This window comes from Schistocerca piceifrons, chromosome 1 (assembly GCF_021461385.2).
Source record: "Schistocerca piceifrons isolate TAMUIC-IGC-003096 chromosome 1, iqSchPice1.1, whole genome shotgun sequence".
NCBI classification, from domain to species: Eukaryota; Metazoa; Arthropoda; class Insecta; order Orthoptera; family Acrididae; genus Schistocerca; species Schistocerca piceifrons.
Window position 1 is genome coordinate 42157984 of NC_060138.1, and position 26696 is coordinate 42184679.

The following is a 26696-nucleotide window of genomic DNA, read 5'->3' on the forward strand; positions in this document are numbered from 1 at the left end:
GACATGGTCAATTTAGAATTCACTGAGGTAGGAGTTTGGAGATGTTCGGGTCTTGTACTTTCTGGGCCTGTGTTTGAAAGCAGTTGACTTTAGAACCAGATTGAATGATGTGCATAACTCCACTAGTCTCTCTCCATTAGAGTTGGTTCTCCTGTGACCTAGGTAGTTTCCAGTAAGCTTTTGATATTTTATTTCCATACCAAGCTGGGCGTTGAAACCCCAAGTAGAATGATGGCATGATTGTCAGATACCTTTGGGAGGATATCTTCTAGCTCCTACCAGAACATGCCTATTCCTTACAGGTCCCTCTTATTTGCATGATTGAATGTGCGTTGGCCTGAGTGAATGCGCATTGGCCTGGTTGAATGACACATGTATGTCCACCACTGTGTAGATGCAGCTTTTAGGGGAGGTGAAGTCCATAATTGAGCATGAAATATTCCTGTGGTTCAATGGGTGATAGTTTTTACTACATGTTTTCCAGTCTTCCCTTTGAAGATTGTAAAGCCTCAATTGGTGAATTTTATTTCCTGAATTGTCATGATGAACATTTGGTACTGGGACAAGGTATCAGTGACTTGTGTGTGTTTCAGTTTGCTGGTCTGAAGAAGTAAGTTTGTGTAGAAGTAGCAAAAAAGCTCTGGCATTTGTGTCTGCTCTGTCCTGGAATCTCCAACACCTATGAGAATGTCAGTGCAGCTTCCCCAGAATCTGAAACCTGCTTGCATTATTCAAGATGATGGTGAGCTGGTCATAATCTAGGGAAATAGCTACTGATGAACTTTCCTCCATATTTGTGACAGTTGGAGAACTGTAGGTTGAGGTCATTGATGTTTGACACTGATCAAGATACTGTCGATGTTGTAAGCCTTGGAAAGAGCCTAATGTTTTTCTTGTGTTGGTATGTTTGGTCCACGACAAATATTTAATTTCACATAAGTCCACTAACAAGCTGGTGAGGATTTCCCTATCCACCAACCAGGACATGCCACATGGCAGTTTCACTTTTCTCTCCGCTACAACACTGTAGTAGGTTCATGACAATGAGCAATGTTGTCCTATCCATACTTAATCCTGTGAACTCCACAACCTTTAAAGATTGTTGTTGAAGAACACAAGTTTTATTTCAGTGTCATAACTGGTTTTGGGCTATCATGCTCCTCTTCAGATGGCTAATTTTTTCCAGTTAAATTAATATTTTATTCAGCAGCATATCATTCACTCCTGCAATATGTTTCAGTGGACAGCACTTTATCTTGCATTGGTCCTTATAATTTTACAGGTCAACGCACAAACAGCTACAGTGCAAACAGCATGCAGATTCTAAATAAAACCCTGTGGCACACAAACACTTCATCATATTCATCATGTCAGTTTCATCCTCAGATGTACTTTATGAGAACATGTCCAAGAACTACATGAATACTAATTTTGAAAGAAATTTCAACTAACGAAATTATCACAAAAGGGTTTTTTCCCAGTTCAGATGAAACTCACAAAAATATATGTTGGTTTGCACATTTTATTTTAATTTTTTATGTCAGCAATATTGACATAAAATAATCAGATAACATTTTGACAAGGATTCTTCTGTCTAGTGTCAGGCATACATCCAGCCAAATTGTATGTGGCTTGTTAGCAGCAGTTATTAATTAGAGTAAATAAAATTCCATCAATGTCACAGTGTCTTTTACTAAAGGTTACTGACCTTGGAGATTTAATCGTCCAGCATTTCTTCAACAAGGGTACACTATTGAAACAGCTATGCTGTAGTCACTGATAATAATTAGTATTTTGTGTTTCTTGAAAGTGAGTTTCTCTCCTACAGAGCATTGATACTTTCATTAAGCATATACACTTGGCTTTTCATGTGCAATGTCCAAGAAAAATTAATCAGTACTTTTCGTTCAGCATCTTCTATAATCTCAAAAACTGAAACTTAGCAGAACTGTGGTTTTGTCTTAACACACATTTTCTTCTTTCACTTTGGTTTAGTAACTACTTCATTATCTTAACCCTTTCTTTGGCCTATGTGAAGTTTAAAATGAGTTGTGCTTTGCCTGCATTGCTCTCCACTGCCTGGGTAACCAGACCTTCTCATCTGCTGTTGCTGTGGGCTTCTCATGATTTCTTCATTCCATTGGAGCTAGCACACAAGCAACATCACTTTGAGGCATCATGGAGAGCAGCCTTGGTAGCTGCAGGATCAGTGTGGCTGAATGCCAACCTAAGGAGCTCGAGTTCAGTTCACAGCTGAGTCCATATGGGCAATGGGTACTGTGTTGTCTTCATCATAATTTCATCATCACCAAAGCACAAGTTGCCTACATGGTGTCACATAAAAAGACATGCACCCAGCAGTGAGCCACCACATGACAGAGAGAGATCAGAGAGCACGTAACCAATTAGTCGCATGTGTAGAGCAAAGCTGTGCAGAACTAAAAACCTTCAGAATTTAAAACTGATCAGCACACATCACTCGTTGCTGCCATCTTAGATCTCTGTTCAGAACATGATCACTTATCATGGAATACTATTATTATTATTTTATTATATTTTTATTTCACAGTAAGCTATTTTCTTATGACAAAACAACAGTTGGGTTCAAATTAGAAGGTGAAAACCTGAAGTAATTGACTTAGCTGATAGCAACACCTGCTTTTCAGGCAAGAAAGCTACATTCTCCACGTGTTAAGGTCCAGTTGAAAGAGTGATTGTCCTAGATAGGAGTGGTTAGGGTGAATTTAGAAGAGATGAAGTATGGTAATGGATGTGGGCTTGAAAGAGATATGGGCAGCAGTAAAAGATGAAGTATAGAGACAGTTCACTCTGGATGGGCAGTGGTAGTTGTTTGTTGCAGGCAGGGAGAAAGGAGATGTAGAGTTGAAAGTGGAGCATTGACTGACATGGAGAGATTTTGCTAATAAAACAATCTGGGGAAGGGTACGTAGGCCCCTAACAAAAACAAAGTTAAAATCAGCATCAGATGGAAGAATGAAGCTGCTGAAGAGAGGGACTACCTCTTGGTCTCAGTCTCTACTTAATCTCTGTTCTCTACTCATCTGTGACTTAGCCCATTCTCCAACTTCATTCTTCACTTTGTCACGTTAGTTACCCCTATAGTCATTTCTGTATAGTTTTCTTAGTGATCTCTTTTTGCATTATTCCTTCCTAGGCTGCCCACTTCACACTCCAAACACACAACCTTCATCATATCCATGTGTGCAACATGTAAATGGACAAGCATTCTTAGCATTCCTATATTCTTACCCTTCAACTCTCTCTCTCTCTCTCTCTCTCTCTCTCTCTCTCTCTCTCACACACACACACACACTCACTCACTCACTCACTCACACATACACGTACACACACATGTTGCCATTGCCAGCTGTTATGCTCTGTAAAAGAACACAGCTCCAACAAATGAACAGCAGTGTTCAAATTCTGGTAATGTACCTATTTACTGTCCAGTGCTTTCTCTATACTGTGAAACCACTATCTTTACCCAAACCACTGAAAAAACTGGGCAACACTACGCTTGGCCACAGCTGATAGTGGAATTCATTTGAGTGGACAGGTGGTTGGTGGACTAAACTATGTAAACTGCTGTGCAAAATTTATAGCAGATTTAGCTTATGACATGACTATTTAACACTGTTGGCCCCTTTGGTGACTGGGTAAGATGAATCTGTGAGGGCACTGGAATGTGTTGTGCTTGGAGGGATGCATAGGACTGGTCTTGCATCTAAATCTTCCATGGAATACGACGTATATGGGAAGGGGTTGGGAGTAGCTGTGACTTAAGGATGAACCAGCATACATTGTAGATCAGGTGGGTAGCAGACTGTCAGTATGCAAGTGCTGGGACCAAATTGGTTGAAACTGGGGAAGGATGTGGTTAAGTTGTTCCAGTCCAAGATGATATTGGATAATGAAGGGGTGCTCCCTTGCAGCTGTTTCATGGAGGAGATTATTTGCTTGCTAATTTAGTGGGTAGTGCCTCTCTGTGAAAGCCTCAGTAAAACCTTCAGCATTATTGGGCAAGGGATTGCTTGTCACTGCAAATGCTACATAAGGGAGGTAGTGTTTATTTGTGTGGCCTCAAAATGAACAAGGGTTTTCATCTGGCCATTGAACAGGTGGAGGGAGATGCATCACTAGATTGAGGAGAATCAGGTGAAACAGATAGGAGAGATACTGTTGAGGCTGTGGAGGAACTAGGGGAGAATATCTTGACCCTGGGTCCAGGTCCTATAGATAATCAATGAACTTGAACCAGGCCAGGGTTCAGGATCTTGAATGGATAAGGTTTCTTCTCAGTGGCTTATAAACAGGTTGCATTTGAGTGTGCAATATGAGTCCCTATGACTATGCTGCAGATTTGTTTGTGTATCTTCCCCTTGAAAGAGAAGTAGTTACAGGTAATGGTGTAGTTGGCTAAGTTTATAAGGAATGAGGTTGTGAGCTTTGAGTTAGTAGGATGTTGGAGAGGTAATGTTTGACAGTAGCAAGGCCATTAGCATGAGGAATGTTAATATATGGGGAGGTGATCTCAGCAGAGATGAGTAAGGATCCAGGTGACAATGATATGAGAATAGTTGAGAGACTGTGAAGGAAGCAGTTGGGATCTTTGAAAAGGGAAGCTGTGTTGTGGACAATAGATTGGAGTTGAGTTGTTGGTCAACAAGATTTGAGAGTGCTTGGGTGGGAGCACGGTAAGAAGCTGAAGTGGGTGTTGAGGGTGACAAGGTTTACAGATTTTTGGAAGCATGCATAACAGTGATGAATTTACCAGCAAGCTGAGTAGGCTAGAGTCTACGGCGGCAGATTTTAGGGGTGGCTAATTTAGCATCAAAATTTTTTTATTTCTCATAGGTATTGAAAAGATTCATGTTTATACACCTAAATGTTATTAGATCCACACAAACAATTGAAAATTTAATATGTTTCCCCACTTAGATAAATTTTTCTACGATATGCATAGTCACATTTGGTTGCAACGTGGGAATGAGTGACATGACTATTTGCTAAGTGTGTTTGGCTGGATTGACTGCATGAACACGGTGCGTCCACCGCAGGAGCCGAAGCACAGTCATGCTGTTGTAGGCACATGCTGCATGGTTGCATTGATTTCAGGAGAGGTACACAATGTTATCAAAAGTATCCGGACACCTGGCTGAAAATGACTCACAAGTTCGTGGCACCCTCCATCGGTAATACTGGAATTCATTATGGTGTTGGCCCACTCTTAGCCTTTATGACAGCTTCCACTCTCGCAGACATATGTTCAGTCAGGTGCCAGAAGGTTTCTTGGGGAATGATAGCCCATTCTTTATGGAGTGCTGCACTGAGGAGAGGTATCGATGTCGATCGGTGAGGCCTGGCATGAAGTCGGCATTCCAAAACAGCCCAAAGGTATTCTGTAGGATTAGGTCAGGACTCTGTGCAGACCAGTCCATTACAGGGATGTTACCCCAACACCCTGCCGTCGGATCACCATATTGTGTACCGTGATTCATCACTCCACACAATGTTTTTCCAAGGCAATTGTCCATTGTTTATGCTCCTTATATGAAACGGGGCATTGTTTGGCATTTACCAGCGTGATGTGTGGCTTATGAGCAGCTGCTCGACCATGAAATCCAAGTTTTCTCAACCTCCCTCCTAATTGTCATAGTACTTGCAGTGGATCCTAATGCAGTTTGGAATTCCTGTGTGATGGTGTGGATAAGTGTCTGCCTATTACAAATTACAACCCTCTTCAACTGTGGGCGGTCGCTATCAGTCAACAGATGAGGTCGGCCTGTATGCTTTTGTGCTTTACGTGTCCCTTGACATTTCCACTTCACTATCACATCGGAAACAGTGGACCTAGGGATGTTTAGGAGCGTGGAAATCTTGCGTACAGACGTATCACATAAGTGACACCCAATCACCTGACCACGTTAGAAGTCTGTGAGTTCCGCGGAGCACCCCATTCTGCTCACTAACGACATCTAATGACTACTGAGGTCGCTGATATAGAGTACCTGGCAGTAGGTGGCAGCAAATGCACCTAACATGAAAAACGTATGTTTTTGGGGGTGTCTGCATACTTTTGATCATGTAGCGTAGATATAGAGTAGTGATACAAATGGGGAAGTTCCATCCTATATTTACTTCAAAAACAAAAGAAAAGTGACTTTGGTTGATTGCATCCTGCAATTTCTAATACTATCTGAAGATGTTAACTTGACGATTCGCACAGTGGCTGCTGGGAGCGGCTTTGCCGCCACATTAAAGCTCTTGAGGGGAGATGAGTGGTAAGGGGAAGGCAGTGTCTGCTGCTTGCAACAGTAACTAGCACCATGACCCGTAACAATATGTACAGCACTACTTAGCATCTACGGGCAGCTTAACATTGGTAGTGTTCAGAGAGAAATGAATATCTTTCAACTAGTGCCAATTTTCTCTGCTTGTGCCAGCAAGCAAGTGCAATTGTCAAGTTATTGTGGCCAAATAATACACATAAATATTTCTCTAGCACATTTTGCTGGTCGTGTGCTGTAATTTTTCAATGTGTTTTGTGGATTGTATGAATAATTTTGTAACGTAACATCACAGGTGCGTACAAACTTATAGTACATAAATAATCACAAATTATTACAATAAATCATACATAACTAATCATTAAGATGTAATTTAATTTGATAAATAGGTGTTTCGGAAACTATGCAAAGAAATTTCGATTTTTTTATTTTTTTTTAGTCATATTTAAATAAATTTCTTGAACTTCTGTTAGGTAATTATTCAAAGTCTGAAGTCTGAACAAAGGATACTGCTAATTACTTACCAGAAATAAAACTCCTGATGTAATCTTTTTAATTTCAGTTCTTTCATAAAAAAATTCTTAGAGTCATGGGAGAATGTGACCTATTGGAACTGAGTATAAAAAGAAGGGCAAAATGAAAAAAAGAAAACAATAACAAGAATAGATTATTTGTAAAATGATAAGAATTGAGTTTTTTTAAAGTGATGCTGAAAGACCAGGAACTTCAACATCATGCACTGATACAATACAATCTGAAAAAGATGAAATAAATTTGAACTCTGTGGCCCAACAACAACAGTCACCTGTTGAACAATCTACTTTTGACAAAATGGATATTTATGTTTTTGACTAAGAGGAAGTAGAGGAATTGTCAGTAAGTATAGCAATTGAAGATGTATCTCAGAATCAGGCATTAAGTAATTATCAAGTGCAGACAACGGTACATGTAAACAAATATCCAGCTTTATGAGAAATTAATGGTACCTTAAGTGAGAATATTGCATGCTATGGCATTGAACAGAACAAGTCTGATGACTTGCGAAAAGGGGATACAATATATGCTGATCAGCAGCATTTCTTGCCAGTGAGTATCTTCCAAAGAAAGCAGAAAAATAGTGAAATGAAAGGCCAAAATTGGCTGATTTATTCCAAAAGTAAAAGATCTGGATATTGTGGGCCGTGTGTCCATTCGAGAATAAGGCTCAGTTTGACAATGAAGGATTTAATGACTGGAAAAATGCAGAACACTGAGTAACTCAGCATGAAAACTCTGTGTGTCATAAATCCAATAGCCTACCCTTAGTTTGGAAGTTAGGAGTGAGATTGATGACTGACTCAACAATTGATTGCTTGTCCAGATTTACGAAGAAATTACTTATTGGAGAAACTGTGGTGTCACCGCCAGACACCACACTTGCTAGGTGGTAGCCTTTAAATCGGCCGCGGTCCGTTAGTATACGTCGGACCCACATGTCGCCACTATCAGTGATTGCAGACCGAGCGCCGCCACACGGCAGGTCTGGAGAGACTTCCTAGCACTCGCCCCAGTTGTACAACCGACTTTGCTAGCGATGGTTCACTGTCTACATACGCTCTCATTTGCAGAGACGACAGTTTAGCATAGCCTTCAGCTACGTCATTTGCTACGACTTAGCAAGGCGCCATATTCAGTAATTAGAATGAATTCTGAGCAGACAATATTGTAAATCATGTACCGTCAAGAATGACATTCATCATTAATGGATTAAATTTAAGTATCAAACTAATTACATCCGCTTTCTGAATTCTAATTCCTTGTCATGTTCCAGACCTCACATCAGTATAGTTCTTCCCTCCTCACGTCAGCCTGCGTGAGCTAAAACGCGTGCATTTCAGCCCTCTCTAGTAACACGGTGTTGGTTCTTCTGCCAACACAACAGAAACATTCAGAATATGGTAGTTGCCATAGTGAAGTGACTGTGTTCAAGAGGCCTCATTTTCAGATGAAAAAATGAAAAGTGGGGTCATCCGCATAATAGAATTTATTGACAGTATTATGAAAAGGACTGATGCTATGCATTACATAGCAGAGATGCTGAGTCACAGATAAGCACAACAAAAAGACTGTCAAACAAAGTTTTTGGCCAAACAGGCCTTCATCAGAATCAGACAACACACACACACTTCTAATGAAGGCTTGTTTGGCCAAAAGCTTTGTTTGACAGTCTTTCTGTTGTGTCTATCAGCGACTCAGTATCTCCGCTGTATGGTGAGTAGCAACAATCGTTTTCATAAAAATGTCATTATTATATTCTGAAATTTCTACTGTTTAATGGAAGTTAATTGTATGATTTGGAAGTATCAGTTACTTATCAAAGACTGCTTGTGATGGGTTCCTTCTCTTGAAGGGTCATAAAGTCTTAAAACAAAATGGAGGTAAGATAAGAAGCACAAAATATTTTTCATCAGTTGTCAGTGCAACACCAGACATAGCACATGTTGACCAACTTACCCTCGTTAGATGCATTTTGGAAATAGGCGAACAACGTAAAAGCTTTCTCGAGTTTCTGCCCTTAGTGGGACGTAAAGCTGAAGACATTTTTTCTGCCATTATTTATAAACTCAAAACGCTGGGCATATACACACATCAAAAAAAGTTTTGCAACACCTTGGTTCTGAGAATTCTGGAACCTGTCCGGAAAATTGGAATAGAGGTCAGCATAAGCCTCATTTCTGCCATTTTTATTGCTCATGAAAACCACACATAAACCACACCATGTACCACCATAAAGTGAGACATTCAGAGGTGGTCCAGATTGCTACACAACAGTACCTCTAATACCCAGTAGCACATCCTCTTGCATTGATGCATGCCTGTGTTCATCATGGCATACTATCCACATGTTCATCAAGACACTGTTGGTCCAGATTGTCCCACTCTGCAACGGCAGTTTGGCATAGATCCCTCAGAGTGGTTGGTGGGTCACGTCGTCCATAAATAGCCTTTTTCAGTCTATCCCAGGCATGTTCGATGGGGTTCATGTCTGGAGAACATGCCGGCCACTCTACTTGAGCAATGTCGTTATCCTGAAGGAAGTCATTCAAAAGATGTGCACCATGGGGGCGCGAATTGTCGTCCATGAAGACGAATGCCTCACCAATATGCTGCAGATATGGTTGCACTATCGGTCGGAGGATGACATTCACGTATCATACAGTCGTTACGGCACCTTCCACGAGCACCAACGGCGTACATCGGCCCCACATAATGCCACCCCAAAACAGCAGGGAACCTCCACCTTGCTGCACTCGCTGGACAGTGTGTCTAAGGCCTGACCGGGTTGCCTCCAAACACGTCTGCGACAATTGTCTGGATGAAGGCATATGCTACACTCATCGGTGAAGAGAACGTGATGCCCATCCTGAGTGGTCCATTCAGCATGTTGTTGGGCCCATCTGTACCCCACAGCATGGTGTCGTGGGTGCATAGACGGACCTCGACATGGACATTGGGAGTTAAGTTGTGCATCATGCAGCCTGTTGCACACAGTTTGAGTTGTAACATGACGTACTGTGGCTCGCTGCATGAAAAGCATTATTCAACATGGTGGCATTGCTGTCAGGTTCCTCCAAACCATAATCCGTAGGTAGTGGTCATCCAATGCAGTAGTAGGCCGTGGGCGCCCTCAGCAAGGCATGTCATCAACAGTTCCTGTCTCTCTGTATCTCCTCCATGTCCAAACAACAGCCCTTTGGTTCACTCTGAGATGCCTAGACACTTCCCTTGTTGAGAGCCCTTCCTGGCCCAAGGTAACAATGTGGACGCAATCAAACTGCAATATTAAACCATCTAGGCATTGTTGAACTACAGACAACATGAGCCGTGTACCTCCTTCCTGGTGGAATGACTGGAACTGATCGGCTGTTGGACTCGCTCCGTCTAATAGGTGCTGCTCATGCATGGTTCTTTACATCCTTGGACAGGTTTAGTGACATCTCTAAACAGTCAAAGGGACTGTGTCTGTGATACGATATCCACAGTCAAAGTCTATCTTTAAATTTAGGGGCAACTATGGCTGCTGAATTTTGCACGGAAGCTTGTCAATTCTTCAGATCGCTTTAAGAAATTAGTTTTTTTTTATGTTCAACATAACATTGGCAAAAATTATGGACTAAAATCGAGAAAGGGAAAACACTAAAGAGTATAAGTCTGACACGTCGATCAGCTAGAGAGGGTGCATGTAGAATTTTGAGACATTCTTGCCATGAAATGCTTAAAAAAATTTGAATCAATCAAGGATGATTGTACCAAAAAGCTTTTAATGCAAAACAAAGCAAGGAAATACTTTTCGATCTAGAATAATTGGAAACAGCGGTAATGGTTGTTGTGTGGAATGATTTTTTAAGAAAGAAAAGACAAAGCGAATTTTCAAATTCAGGCTTCTACTGTAGATTCAATCACTGTTGCCAATCTTTACGAACCTCTTTGCAAGTTTTTTGTTACTGATCGAGAAACTTTTATACATCTCAAAGAAAAGGCGACAGAATTAAGCATATCAAAACAGTATACAAAAGACATGGGAAAAATACAACTGAAAAGGAAAGAAATATATGATGAAATACTCGATGAAGAAATGAGAAAGACTGTGAGTGATACTATCAGAGGTAACACATTCCCCATCCTCATTGATAGACTTGTATCCAAATTAAAAGATTCGTTGGAGGCCTACAACACGTTCAATGAAAAGTTTTCGTTTTTGACCAAAATGAGTGAAATGTCATCATCAGCCCTTGCAGAAAAAGCCTTTCTCTTGGAAGAAATGTGTCCTAATGATTTAGAAACTGACTTAGTTCAAGAACACATGCATTTTCAGTGCCACCTTTCTTCTCAAAGAATTTTGGTAAAACCAGATTCTCAATCATTGAAAAGTCTATCTTTATTCCTGTAACAAATTGTTTGGGTGAGAGAAGCTTTTCTTGCATAATCATATCTAAGATATGCCTTAAGCCAAGAAAAGCTAAATTCCTTAGCTCTTTTGCACATAGGGTCAGAACTAATGAATAAGATTTCGTATGATGATATACTTGATTATTTTGCGAATAGTATTGTAAAACTTCCATAACTTAATTAATCTAATTTCATCATATCATCAGCCAAATTGTAAGCAGTTAATTGAATATATTGTTTTTAAACTGTAATCAAGGTCAATAAAAATTATCATAATTAGTAGTATATGATTGAGCTTTTATTAGCTCAAAAATATGCCCAAAAACTATTTCTTGTGTAATCTAAATCGTTGGGTCATAAAAATAATGTAGGAAGTGACATATTGATCCCCTAGTTTACAGTCAAACTAACTGCAGGAAAAATGTGTAATTAGGACGATAGTGCACAAATAATGAAGTTACAAGTTCATTGACAAAAAAATTCTAATTAGCATGATTGTGAAGTAGGGTATAGAATTGTAGATGTTGGTAGGGGTGATAAAATTTTAATAGCCTATTGGTGGCAAATGTGTAAATCTGCCACCGATGCAGAAGGTCGGTTTGTGGGGGTAGTTGGGGTGAGGAGGTGGGTGGATTCAGAAGATGGGTACTTGGCTAGACCAAGTGATTTGAGTATGGATTGGAGGAATGTTTGACCTCTGAAATGGGATCATCATAGCACAGATTGTAGGTGGTAGAGTGAGGGAGTTGGCAGATGCCTTCTGTTAGGTATCACTGCAGTCAATCACAGCAGTGGTAGAGATTTTGTCTGCAGGGAGGATGATCAAATCAGGGTCTGTCCTAAATTAAAACACTTTTCTCCAACAAATGGAAGAGCACTTCAATCACTACCTACAAAAGTTAAATGTTTTCCGAAGCCTGCCTTGGAATACCATTGTCCAACAAGACATGTCATACCTCTGGTGAACCAACCCCCTGTCAACCAATGCCTCATAGCATGCAAGCACTGTCTTGGTGGCTTCTTCCATCCATCACACACCTCGAAACTTCCTCCCAACAACCCACAAAACTCAGATCACTGTTGTCAGTCTATCTAGGAATATTTAATGTCAATCTTATAGAAGTTTCAGTTCTTTCCAATGGGCTACCTTCAGCGTCACATGCAAATTCGGCGTCACACAGAACTAGATAAAAATCTACTGTCCTCTTCCCCATTCCTACAGTGGAAACAGTTGTTGACACCAAACATTCTGATCAGAACTGACAAAAAATGTACATTCAATCTTGCCTCTCACAGTCCATGGTCCCCAGCCTACACCTAATTCACACTTTCTAATGTTTTGGATGACTTAAAGTGGTGAGGTATGTGTGTAAACTCCCACTTCATTAATGATACGACTTACTTGAGATGGTCAGCTGACTTTCATTGCTTATTGCTGAAACCACCTCTCCGAAGTATATTTGCTAGGAACAGGAATTTCTCAAGAACTCTTTCTACTTGTAAAAGTAAGCAGACATACAAAGTTTCTTTTGCTCCACTTAATGATGTATATTCAAACATCACAGTTTTACAAATCTCATTCTCCACATAAACAAACACTATCAAGTAAGTCTCCCTCGCATATGCAAAGGTTAGAAACACATTAAATTAACATTCATAAGCAAATTGGCTTAAGAACCACTCATAATTTATGAACATGTCTTGCTTCTAGCAAATCCAACAAATGAAGTACAATTAAATGTCTACAATCAATTGTTCATTTTTCTTTAACAATAATTGTGACACTAAAACAGCAATGATTACTTCTTGTTCTTCCAGTATGACTTCCGTGACTTGAGGGGCAAATACTTGTCGATGCCATTCGACATCCTTGTGCTCATGACTCCTTTCCAGCCTGCACACACAAACATGTGTCGCATAGTATGTACGTTCTCGCACACTTATTTTTGAAATACCGTGTGTTCAAGATTATAGGATGATGAGTGGTTCTGGAATTTATGCGAAAATTCTCGAAGCACTACACATCCCTCCCCTAAGCTCGAACACACGATATTTTAGGCATACTCATTATGTACATTAATATTAATTACATAGAATAACTATTCATAATTCCACATTTTTTATGAACTGTGCATAACCCTTTTATTTACTATTTAGCCTTTCTTTTTTCATTTTACTATAATTATAACAACGGGAGTATTTCACTCAAGTTGGAGTCAATTCTTTTATATCTAGGAGTTGTGGGGCCTAAACCTTTGGGTTTACAATCATAAGCTCCAGGTGTTCATGACACTCAAGTGTTTTACTCTTTTTTCTAATTCTTTGTACTGCTTCTTTAGTACAGGATAGCCTCATTAATTATAGACTGTTTGCAGTCTGCAGGAACTCTGGGCAAATGAAAGTGTTCTTCTCGACACTTCTATGATGATACAGTCCTTTCCCCCTTGGATCAGTATCTTTACCTTACATATGGGTTGACCCTATGAGTGCACTCCCTCCTTCCATTTCAGTAGGTACGCCCCTCTTGATTCCTATTTTGCTATGGCACAGGTCAGTCCCCTTCTTGGTACCCCTTTCTTAAGTCTGCCTATCTGCCTTTTGTATTCCTTTATCCTTTATGAGTAGGCCTCATGGTTCATTTCCCTAGTATAGATCTTTATGTACACTATAATTAAATATTCTCTGGTAAAATTAAAAATTTAGTTCACACTTTACACTTGCTCCTTAATGCTTCATTTCATACCCGAGAGTCCTCCTTTACTCAACAACTTCTATTACTATTACTATTTACTCTATTCAGTATATTTTACTCGAGCTATAAGAGTCCCGCAATCACCCTACAAATCAAATTAATCAGAATATTTATATCTAAAAACAAAGATAATGTGACTTACCAAATGAAAGTGCTGGCAGGTCGACAGACACACAAACAAACACAAACATACACACAAAATTCAAGCTTTCGCAACAAACTGTTGCCTCATCAGGAAAGAGGGAAGGAGAGGGAAAGACGAAAGGATGTGGGTTTTAAGGGAGAGGGTAAGGAGTCATTCCAATCCCGGGAGTGGAAAGACTTACCTTAGGGGGGAAAAAAGGTAAAAAGAACGGGTATACACTCGTACACACACACATATCCATCCACACATATACAGACACAAGCAGACGTATTTAAAGACAAAGAGTTTGGGCAGAGATGTCAGTCGAGGCAGAAGTGCAGAGGCAAAGATGTTGTTGAATGACAGGTGAGGTACGAGTGGCGGCAACTTGAAATTAGCGGAGATTGAGGCCTGGTGGATAATGGGAAGAGAGGATATATTGAAGAGCAAGTTCCCATCTCCGGAGTTCGGATAGGTTGGTGTTAGTGGGAAATATCCAGATAACCCGGACGGTGTAACACTGTGCCAAGATGTGCTGGCCGTGCACCAAGGCATGTTTAGCCACAGGTTGATCCTCATTACCAACAAACACTGTCTGCCTGTGTCCATTCATGCGAATGGACAGTTTGTTGCTGGTCATTCCCACATAGAATGCGTCACAGTGTAGGCAGGTCAGTTGGTAGATCACGTGGGTGCTTTCACACGTGGCTCTGCCTTTGATCGTGTACACCTTCCGGGTTACAGGACTGGAGTAGGTGGTGGTGGGAGGGTGCATGGGACAGGTTTTACACCGGGGGCGGTTACAAGTAGGAGCCAGAGGGTAGGGAAGGTGGTTTGGGGATTTCATAGGGATGAACTAAGAGGTTACGAAGGTTCAGTGGACGGCGGAAAGACACTCTTGGTGGAGTGGGGAGGATTTCATGAAGGATGGATCTCATTTCAGGGCAGGATTTGAGGAAGTCGTATCCCTGCTGGAGAGCCACATTCAGAATCTGATCCAGTCCCGGAAAGTATCCTGTCACAAGTGGGGCACTTTTGTGGTTCTTCTGTGGGAGGTTCTGGGTTTGAGAGGATGAGGAAGTGGCTCTGGTTATTTGCTTCTGTACCAGGTCGGGAGGGTAGTTGCGGGATGTGAAAGCTGTTGTCAGGTTGTTGGTGTAATGCTTCAGGGATTCCGGACTGGAGCAGATTCGTTTGCCACGAAGACCTAGGCTGTAGGGAAGGGACCGTTTGATGTGGAATGGGTGGCAGCTGTCGTAATGGAGGTACTGTTGATTGTTGGTGGGTTTGATGTGGACAGACGTGTGAAGTTGGCCATTAGACAGGTGGAGGTCAACATCAAGGAAAGTGGCATGGGATTTGGAGTAGGACCAGGTGAATCTGATGGAACCAAAGGAGTTGAGGTTGGAGAGGAAATTCTGGAGTTCTTCTTCACTGTGAGTCCAGATCATGAAGATGTCATCAATAAATCTGTACCAAACTTTGGGTTGGCAGGCCTGGGTAACCAAGAAGGCTTCCTCTAAGCGACCCATGAATAGGTTGGCGTACAAAGGGGCCATCCTGGTACCCATGGCTGTTCCCTTTAATTGTTGGTATGTCTCACCTTCAAAAGTGAACAAGTTGTGGGTCAAGATGAAGCTGGCTAAGGTAATGAGGAAAGAGGTTTTAGGTAGGGTGGCAGGTGATCGGCGTGAAAGGAAGTGCTCCATCGCAGCGAGGCCCTGGATGTGCAGGATATTTGTGTATAAGGAAGTGGCATCAATGGTTACAAGGATGGTTTCTGGGGGTAACGGATTGGGTAAGGATTCCAGGCGTTCGAGAAAGTGGTTGGTGTCTTTGATGAAGGATGGGAGACTGCACGTAATGGGTTGAAAGTGTTGTTCTACGTAGGCAGAGATACGTTCTGTGGGGGCTTGGTAACTAGCTACAATGGGGCGGCCGGGATGATTGGGTTTGTGAATTTTAGGAAGAAGGTAGAAGGTAGGGGTGTGGGGTGTCGGTGGGGTCAGGAGGTTGATGGAGTCAGGTGAAAGGTTTTGTAGGGGGCCTAAGGTTCTGAGGATTCCTTGAAGCTCCGCCTGGACATCAGGAATGGGATTACCTTGGCAAACTTTGTATGTGGTGTTGTCTGAAAGCTGACGCAGTCCCTCAGCCACATACTCCCGACGATCAAGTACCACGGTCGTGGAACCCTTGTCCGCCGGAAGAATGCCGATGGACCGGTCAGCCTTCAGATCACGGATAGCCTGGGCTTCAGCAGTGGTGATGTTGGGAATAGGATTAAGGTTTTTTAAGAAGGATTGAGAGGCAAGGCTGGAAGTCAGAAATTCCTGGAAGGTTTGGAGAGGGTGATTTTGAGGAAGATGAGGTGGGTCCCGCTGTGACGGAGGACGGAACTGTTCCAGGCAGGGTTGAATTTGGATAGTGTCTTGGGGAGTTGGATCATTAGGGGTAGGATTAGGATCATTTTTCTTCGTGGCAAAGTGATATTTCCAGCAGAGAGTACGAGTGTAGGACAGTAAATCTTTGACGAGGGCTGTTTGGTTGAATCTGGGAGTGGGGCTGAATGTGAGGCCTTTGGATAGGACAGAGGTTTCGGATTGGGAGAGAGGTTTGGAGGAAAGGTTAACTACTGAATTAGGGTGTTGTGGTGCCAGATTGTGTTGATTGGAATTTTGAGGTTTTGGATGGAGTGGAGCTGGAAGTGGGAGACTGAGTAGATGGGAGAGACTGGGTTTGTGTGCAATGAGAGGTGGTTGAGGTTTGCTGGAAAGGTTGTGAAGGGTGAGTGAGTTGCCTTTCCGGAGGTGGGAAACCAGGAGATTGGATAGTTTTTTGAGGTGAAGGGTGGCATGCTGTGCTAATTTGCGGTTGGCCTGTAGGAGGATGCTCTGAATAGCCGGTGTGGATGTGGGAGAGGAAAGATTGAGGACTTTTATTAAGGATAAGAGTTGACGGGTGTGTTCATTGGCTGAGTTGATGTGTAGGTGAAGGATTAGGTGGGTGAGGGCAATGGATTGTTCAGTTTGGAACTGGTATAGGGACTGATGGGAAGAAGGGTTGCAGCCAGAGATGGGAACTTTAAGTGTGAGGCCTTTGAGGGTTATGCCAAATGTCAGACAAGCCTGAGAAAATAAAATATGTGAGCGTAATCTGGCTAGGGTGAAGGCATGTTTGCGGAGGGAATGTAAATAAAACTTAATGGGGTCGTTGTGGGGGTGTTGTGAGGGTGACATGGTATTAGAAGCTGGAAAGTGTAACATGAGGTTGAAATGAAAATGAAAGATAAAAATATATGGGGAGAGATAAGGGTGAACTAGAAAGTAACTGGAGATCTGGTATGAAAAAAGGCGAAAAAGTGTTGGTTAAGTTGATCCTGTGGTGAACTTGGGTTGGTAGACAGCGATGTGCATGAAGGTTAGGTGGTTGTGTTGCCGCTAAAACACGTTAAAGGACGGAGAAATTCGGGAAAATTTCGAAAAAACGTGTAAATGTATTAAAAGGAGTGGTGTTGTGGTGAAAGATTACGAAAATGGGGCTAAAAATTGTCTGACGAAGGAATAATGACGTTAAAACCTGTGGGGAGCGTCTAAAAATGATCAGTGATGTGCGAAAAACGGAAGTGGAAATAAAGTGAAAGTTATCAGAACTAGCCGAAATGGTTGTTTAATACGTGGAAGCAGCTGTTATTGAACTAGAAACGGTGGATTTTATAGCAGCGGTAGTGTTGAAGGCGGAAATTAAAATTTTTTTGGTTATGGTTTGGAAGTGAGTTACGTATTATTGAGTATATATAGGCGGGATAAAATTGTATTACGGTAAAAAGGGGAAGGTGAATACAAAGTAAGACTACTGGTAAAAACAGAAAGAGGAAATAAGACGACAGGAAAGATTTCGAAATGCAACAGCGACAATAACAAACGTAATTGTTGGGTTCAAATTAATGATATGGTTATAATAAAGGGAAACATTCCACGTAGGAAAAATATATCTAAAAACAAAGATGATGTGACTTACCAAATGAAGTGCTGGCAGGTCGACAGACACACAAACAAACACAAACATACACACAAAATTCAAGCTTTCGCAACAAACTGTTGCCTCATCAGGAAAGAGGGAAGGAGAGGGAAAGACGAAAGGATGTGGGTTTTAAGGGAGAGGGTAAGGAGTCATTCCAATCCCGGGAGCGGAAAGACTTACCTTAGGGGGGAAAAAAGGAAAAAAGGACGGGTATACACTCGTACTCACACACATATCCATCCACACATATACAGACACAAGCAGACGTATTTAAAGACAAAGAGTTTGAGCAGAGATGTCAGTCGAGGCAGAAGTGCAGAGGCAAAGATGTTGTTGAATGACAGGTGAGGTACGAGTGGCGGCAACTTGAAATTAGCGGAGATTGAGGCGTGGTGGATAACGGGAAGAAAGGATATATTTAAGAGCAAGTTCCCATCTCCGGAGTTTGGATAGGTTGGTGTTAGTGGGAAGTATCCAGATAACCCGGACGGTGTAACACTGTGCCAAGATGTGCTGGCCGTGCACCAAGGCATGTTTAGCCACAGGTTGATCCTCATTACCAACAAACACTGTCTGCCTGTGTCCATTCATGCGAATGGACAGTTTGTTGCTGGTCATTCCCACATAGAATGCGTCACAGTGTAGGCAGGTCAGTTGGTAGATCACGTGGGTGCTTTCACACGTGGCTCTGCCTTTGATCGTGTACACCTCCCGGGTTACAGGACTGGAGTAGGTGGTGGTGGGAGGGTGCATGGGACAGGTTTTACACCGGGGGCGGTTACAAGTAGGAGCCAGAGGGTAGGGAAGGTGGTTTGGGGATTTCATAGGGATGAACTAAGAGGTTACGAAGGTTCGGTGGACGGCGAAAAGACACTCTTGGTGGAGTGGGGAGGATTTCATGAAGGATGGATCTCATTTCAGGGCAGGATTTGAGGAAGTCGTATCCCTGCTGGAGAGCCACATTCAGAATCTGATCCAGTCCCGGAAAGTATCCTGTCACAAGTGGGGCACTTTTGTGGTTCTTCTGTGGGAGGTTCTGGGTTTGAGAGGATGAGGAAGTGGCTCTGGTTATTTGCTTCTGTACCAGGTCGGGAGGGTAGTTGCGGGATGTGAAAGCTGTTGTCAGGTTGTTGGTGTAATGCTTCAGGGATGCTTCAGGGATGATCCTAATCCTACCCCTAATGATCCAACTCCCCAAGACACTATCCAAATTGAACCCTGCCTGGAACAGTTCCGTCCTCCGTCACAGCGGGACCCACCTCATCTTCCTCAAAATCACCCTCTCCAAACCTTCCAGGAATTTCTGACTTCCAGCCTTGCCTCTCAATCCTTCTTAAAAAACCTTAATCCTACTCCCAACATCACCACTGCTGAAGCCCAGGCTATCCGTGATCTGAAGGCTGACCGGTCCATCGTCATTCTTCCGGCGGACAAGGGTTCAACGACCTTGGTACTTGATCGTCGGGAGTATGTGGCTGAGGGACTGCGTCAGCTTTCAGACAACACCACATACAAAGTTTGCCAAGGTAATCCCATTCCTGATGTCCAGGCGGAGCTTCAAGGAATCCTCAGAACCTTAGGCCCCTTACAAAACCTTTCACTTGACTCCATCAACCTCCTGACCCCACCGACACCCCGCACCCCTACCTTCTACCTTCTTCCTAAAATTCACAAACCCAATCATCCCGGCCGCCCCATTGTAGCTGGTTACCAAGCCCCCATAGAACGTATCTCTGCCTACGTAGATCAACACCTTCAACCCATTACGTGCAGTCTCCCATCCTTCATCAAAGACACCAACCACTTTCTCGAACGCCTGGAATCCTTACCCAATCCGTTACCCCCAGAAACCATCCTTGTAACCATTGATGCCACTTCCTTATACACAAATATCCTGCACATCCAGGGCCTCGCTGCGATGGAGCACTTCCTTTCATGCCGATCACCTGCCACCCTACCTATAACCTCTTTCCTCATTACCTTAGCCAGCTTCATCCTGACCCACAACTTCTTCACTTTTGAAGGCGAGACATACCAAAAATTAAAGGGAACAGCCATGGGTACCAGGATGGCCCCTTCGTACGCCAACCTATTCATGGGTCGCTTAGAGGAAGCCTTCTTGGTTACCCAGGCCTGCCAACCCAAAGTTTGGTACAGATTTATTAATGACATCTTCATGATGTGGACTCACAGTGAAGAAGAACTCCAGAATTTCCTCTCCAACCTCAACTCCTTTGGTTCCATCAAATTCACCTGGTCCTACTCCAAATCCCATGCCACTTTCCTTGATGTTGACCTCCACCTGTCTAATGGCCAACTTCACATGTCCGTCCACATCAAACCCACCAACAATCAACAGTACCTCCATTACGACAGCTGTCACCCATTCCACATCAAACGGTCCCTTCCCTAAAGCCTAGGTCTTCGTGGCAAATGAATCTGCTCCAGTCCGGAATCCCTGAAGCATTACACCAACAACCTGACAACAGCTTTCACATCCCGCAACTACCCTCCCGACCTGGTACAGAAGCAAATAACCAGAGCCACTTCCTCATCCTCTCAAACCCAGAACCTCCCACAGAAGAACCACAAAAGTGCTCCACTTGTGACAGGATACTTTCCGGAACTGGATCAGATTCTGAATGTGGCTCTCCAGCAGGGATACGACTTCCTCAAATCCTGCCCTGAAATGAGATCCATCCTTCATGAAATCCTCCCCACTCCACCAAGAGTGTCTTTCCGCCGTCCACCGAACCTTCGTAACCTCTTAGTTCATCCCTATGAAATCCCCAAACCACCTTCCCTACCCTCTGGCTCCTACTTGTAACCACCCCCAGTGTAAAACCTGTCCCATGCACCCTCCCACCACCACCTACTCCAGTCCTGTAACCCGGGAGGTGTACACGATCAAAGGCAGAGCCACGTGTGAAAGCACCCACGTGATGTACCAACTGGCCTGCCTACACTGTGACGCATTCTATGTGGGAATGACCAGCAACAAACTGTCCATTTGCATGAATGGACACAGGCAGACAGTGTTTGTTGGTAATGAGGATCAACCTGTGGCTAAACATGCCTTGGTGCACGGCCAGCACATCTTGGCACAGTGTTACACCGTCCGGGTTATCTGGATACTTCCCACTAACACCAACCTATCCGAACTCCGGAGATGGGAACTTGCTCTTCAATATATCCTCTCTTCCCGTTATCCACCCGGCCTCAATCTCAGCTAATTTCAAGTTGCCGCCACTCGTACCTCACCTGTCATTCAACAACATCTTTGCCTCTGTACTTCTGCCTCGACTGACATCTCTGCCCAAACTCTTTGTCTTTAAATACGTCTGCTTGTGTCTGTATATGTGTGGATGGATATGTGTGTGTGTGGGAGTGTATACCCGTCCTTTTTTCCCCCCTAAGGTAAGTCTTTCCGCTCCCGGGATTGGAATGACTCCTTACCCTCTCCCTTAAAACCCACATCCTTTCGTCTTTCCCTCTCCTTCCCTCTTTCCTGATGAGGCAACAGTTTGTTGCGAAAGCTTGAATTTTGTGTGTATGTTTGTGTTTGTTTGTGTGTCTGTCGACCTGCCAGCACTTTCATTTGGTAAGTCACATCATCTTTGTTTTTAGATATATTATTCCTACTTGGAATGTTTCCCTTTATTATAATCAGAATATTTGTTAGACTGGCCTCTCTTGCTCATGTTCTCTTTCCTTATTCACCCTTCCTACTTGGGTAAACTCAATGTAAAATTATCATCGTTTTTATATCCTTATGTACCTATGCAATTTCCAAGTAACTAGGCGATGTATTTCCTATATATACATATTAATAATTATCTATATGATAGTTTTTCCAAGTAACTAGGCGATGTAGAACCATCATAATAAACAGCCATGTGTGCATATTTCTCTATGTGCACATTCTTTCCCCCTACAACGCTTGATGATTCTTACATCAATTTTATCTGTAGTTTCATTGTTTGCATCTTCATGTTTCATTGTGTGTATGGGTAAGTGTGTTTGTGTATCCTGTTTCTTCAGCTTACTTATATGAAATAAGTTGACGGTTATTGGAAACCATGGATAATAAGAATGACTTCAGCGATAGCAGTATATGAATGTGCAAAGAGAAAAAGTTAGACCAGTACTCAGATGAGAAGTAAGAAAGGAAAAAGTAGAAACCGTTGCTAAGATCGAAGAAGAGAAAGAAGATAGCCCCAAAGACAGGAAACCCTTCCCACCTCCTTCCCCAGGATGCCTACTTCACCGGTACTTGTTTGAGAAGCCGGAGGAGGTATGGTGTTTAACGTCTCCTACAGAACAGACATTCTCACTTTCACCTTTGAAGTACCAAAAGAAAAATCTTAACAACCCCTATGGAATGGCAAATGGTGAAGAATCAGTCACATTAGTCTGCAAGGATCATTTGGAAGGTGTGGTGCGTGTTCTGTGTTAGCCATGTTGCCAGCCGGTGTGGCCGAGCGGTTCTAGGCGCTACAGTCTGGAACCGCGCGACTGCTACAGTCACAGGTTTGAACCCTGCCTCGGGCATGGATGTGTGTGATGTCCTTAGGTTAGTTAGGTTTAAGTAGATCTAAGTTCCAGGGGACTGATGACCTCACAAGTTAAGTCCCATTGTGCTCAGAGCCATTTGAAGCATTTGTTAGCCATGTTTGTACTTACGCTACCCACCCCTTCCAAAACTAATACAAACCTTCCCTTACACATCACATCTCATAAAGGTAAAATTACGTATCTTGTTATCACAGTTATGGAATGATTCACATAAAATTCCATTTTCTATTAATCTAATATTCTTTGCAGTTTATTAATCTCCACCCAGGTTTACATAGATCAACTAGATAAGAAATTACTTTCAAAGAATAGCTTAGGCAAAAATGAGGCCTAACTATATGCTGATGCCGGGATTTGAGACCACCGCTGACTGGAGCGGAGCGTGAAGGTGACTTAAATACTTATCGGGTGCTAACAACTGAGGACAGCTCAATCACATACCAAGACCAGTTTCGGGTCATCATACTTCCACATGGGTCTGTGTCTCTAGAAATGGATAATAGGATAGTACAAGAATTCAAGAATAGATTACAGAATAGTTTAAGATTTGAAGGGAATTCAGTGCAGGAAAAATAGTACAGAAGAAACACCGAAAACAACTAGGTATCCAACAGTCGTCACTCCTCCTATTAACACAGAACATTAACATCTCTGGAAGACAGATGTGACTCTGCCCGGATCCCATTGATGTGATGTTAACTTCTCTCGATTACTTACGGCCCAATACTTCCCGTTAACTTTTGTGTGAAAATCTCCCAACAACAAAACAATTACCACTTTACTAGGAAACACAACATTATGTAAAGTTATGCTATTTTCTACTTTGTCCTGTATAAGTTTGAATTCCTTCCATAAATTATATGTGCCTCTCTTAGTATCATTAGGTTCTGAAGCTAAATTTGAAGAAACGTTGTCGGAGGTTACCCTCTCAGCAACTTTTCAATCGATTATTTCCTTTACCTGTTTCTCCAGATTACTTATATTTTCTATGACAGCAGTGGCTAATTTCTCCTTGACATTTCGTTCCACGCTATCTACTTGAATGCTCATGCCTGCAATTTGCGATTGAACCATAGGTAGTAATTCATCCTGTTTTTCCAAACTCTGTCTTAAGGTGTGCAACCTCTGCTTTACAGCATTGAACGTAAATTGCATACGCTTTGAAATGATCCTAACTTTTCGCTAAGTTCAGTTTCTACATTATTACATTTATCTCCAATATCAAATTTTAGTTTCTTTGTAAAATTCTGAAATTGCTCATTCTGTCTCTGGTCAAAGTCAGTAAACAGTTGATTTATGTGAGTATTCCAAGTACTAGTTAGTTCACTCTTAAAATCTAACTTCAGATTTTTGACCTTATTATGTAGAGTGTCAAATTCAGTCTTTAATAAAGATATATTTGTTGCTTGACTGTTCAAGGTTTCACTCTGGTTACTTAAAACCTCACTCTGAACATCTAATTTAATATTTAATTGGGTATGCACTGAATCTAACTGAAGACTTTGAGCATTTAAAACTGCACTCTGTGCTTCTAAACTTTTACTTAAAGTAGTAACTTGGGCATTTGACTCTGTTCTTGGGTTATCTAATCTAGCATTTAGTTGAGTATTAACTGCGTCTAATTTAAGACTTAGTTCCTATCTTAAAGCCGCTGAAACTGCCCGCTGGGCTTTAATTAAATTCACTACTTCAGACCAGTCTGGCACTTCCTTTGTCACTGTCATAGCCATGTCTGGCTCTGAAGTTTCCCAGTTTCTTGAGTATTATCCATGTTTTTTTTTAGATCAGGTTATCATTAAAAACACTCACCTCTAAATATACTAACTACAGTACTATAGTCTTTGAATAGTTTCTGTAACTTTCGATTCAAACAATTATTGTCTCACGTTCACCTGGCGTAGAGTTTTAGGCTGCATCGGTGACCAGGTGCGGAATCAGCACCGGTGAACAGCACGGGCGCCGGCGACATCGAATGTTAGTTTCAGCATCAGTGTCGGCTGCGAGGTGTGTGGGAGCTGTGTACTCTCCATACCAAATCATCTTAGCCAAATTGTACTCGGCGTATCTCTTCTTAGTCTAATACATCGAGATATCTCTGTTCTTTTAACGTTAAGACTTTCTTTCGTCTTTCCCTTTGTTGCATTCGCAATTTTTTTTCATTTCATTGTTGGGCTTAATCTAGTTTCTCTTAATGGTTTTCTCTTCTTGTTATACTCGGGTGCTATAGCAACACATATCATCTTCTAATCTCATTTTCATCTCAAAATTCCTGTTTTCTTCCAGCCTTTCACACAGGTCACCAAGTTCTAATGCTCTTTTGATGATAGAATGTGTGCAGTATATATACAAACTTTATGTTTTCACCAATTAATGGTGTAGTTAACTATGCAGAAGAACATTCTCACATTCCACGTATAAATATATTCATCTTGTCGTATTTCACTCATAGCTCGAGTTCTAGAAACAGGTTTAATTACATTTATAAGTGAGTTGGTTTAAGAACCGCTCATAATTTATGAACATGTGTCTTGCTTCTAGCAAGTCCAACACATGAAGTCCAATCAGAATGTCTATAATTCATTGTTCATTTTTCTTTAACAATAATCGCAGACACTAAAATGGCAAAGAAAACTACATGATTACTTCTTGTTCTTCCAATACGACTTCCGTGGCTCGAGCAGAAAACACTTGTCGATGCTGTTTGACCAACACGTCTACCTTGTGCTCGTGACTGCTTTTCAGCCTGCACGCACAAACGTGTCGCGCAATATGTACGTTCTTGCACACTTATTTTTAAAATATCATATGTTCAAGACAGTGGAAGGACAAGTGGTTCTGCAATGTATGCGGAAATTCTCAAAGCACTACAACCTGTCCCCATTACCCCCACTTTACCTTCTTACTCTATGATTTGCTAGCCCTCAGGCAACCTTCCCTCCCTTCTTTCCCTTGCCACAGTCTGCCTGCAATGCTGTGACAATGTAGGTGTTATATGTGAGCCTTTGTGTTTTTGCATTACCTCTGGAGAATGACATTCTGAAAATTCAATAACATTTCCTTTATTGTTTATATGCCTGTCGACTGATGAATACCACAGTTACATAGCGAGTGGTCACCTTTTTCCTTATATTATTTGTCTTCGAAACGGTTGTATTGTATTTGATGTTTTTTGTGTGCTCTTCGTTAACTCATAAAATTATTAAACAAATTGCCTTTTCAATTTCAGAACTGGACTTCCGAAAGAAGGTAGTTCTACAACAAGATAGGAGCATACCATTTGGTCCAATCTACATAAGTCTACCATGACAATGGCTTCAGAGAGACTGATAAGGAAGGGGCAGAGAGAACACTGTCATCTTATATTAAATAGCGACTACACTTGTTACTACCCATGAAACTTGTATTGATACAGGTTCTCTTTTTATCTGCAATTTATTTGAGTGCCAAATAAAACATGGTTAGTCTGCAGCTTTTATAAACTTTGTGTTTTGAATGTTGTTGTATATATGTGCATCTTTAATAAAATCGCAGTTTACATCTTTTCCATGAAGGAAACTCTCAAATCCTATTCCAGCTGGTGAACGGATTGCAAAAACTTGAACTGTCATATGAGACTGAACATCAATATTAGATAAAAACAATAGCAAAGCAGTAACTGTATGTGTATATGAGAGTGAACAATAAAAAGTTCTTGAAAAGACAGTAAAAAGATATTGTGTTTTTGTAGTTATACTTGCCTCGTATTTTCCCTCATGAAACGTGTTTCTGAAAGGTTTCCAGAATACTCACCTGCAACTGCCATATCTTCTTCAATGGATTCAAAATGTTTCCAAGACAAAAATGTTCTTTGGACCTGGAAACTGATGCAAGTCAGTGGATAAGAAATTTCCATAATTGAGTTTACATTCCAGCAACTCTTACTTCAAAAATTCAGGACTCCCTATGTGAGCAGATGCAATTCCTTATCCTCATCAAAGATGCCTTTTTT

The 26696-nt window shown here is 41.8% G+C and overlaps 1 protein-coding gene across 1 annotated transcript in view; it reads left to right on the forward strand.

Moving 5' to 3' along the window:
• LOC124775752 overlaps positions 1–26246 on the forward strand; it is a 357417-nt gene extending 331171 nt beyond the window's left edge. The window contains exon 17 of the mRNA XM_047250614.1: positions 25935–26246. Coding sequence (XP_047106570.1) covers positions 25935–26014 — 80 coding nt within the window. The 3' untranslated portion in view covers positions 26015–26246. The remainder of the gene's footprint in view (positions 1–25934) is intronic.
• Positions 26247–26696: the final 450 nt, after the last annotated feature.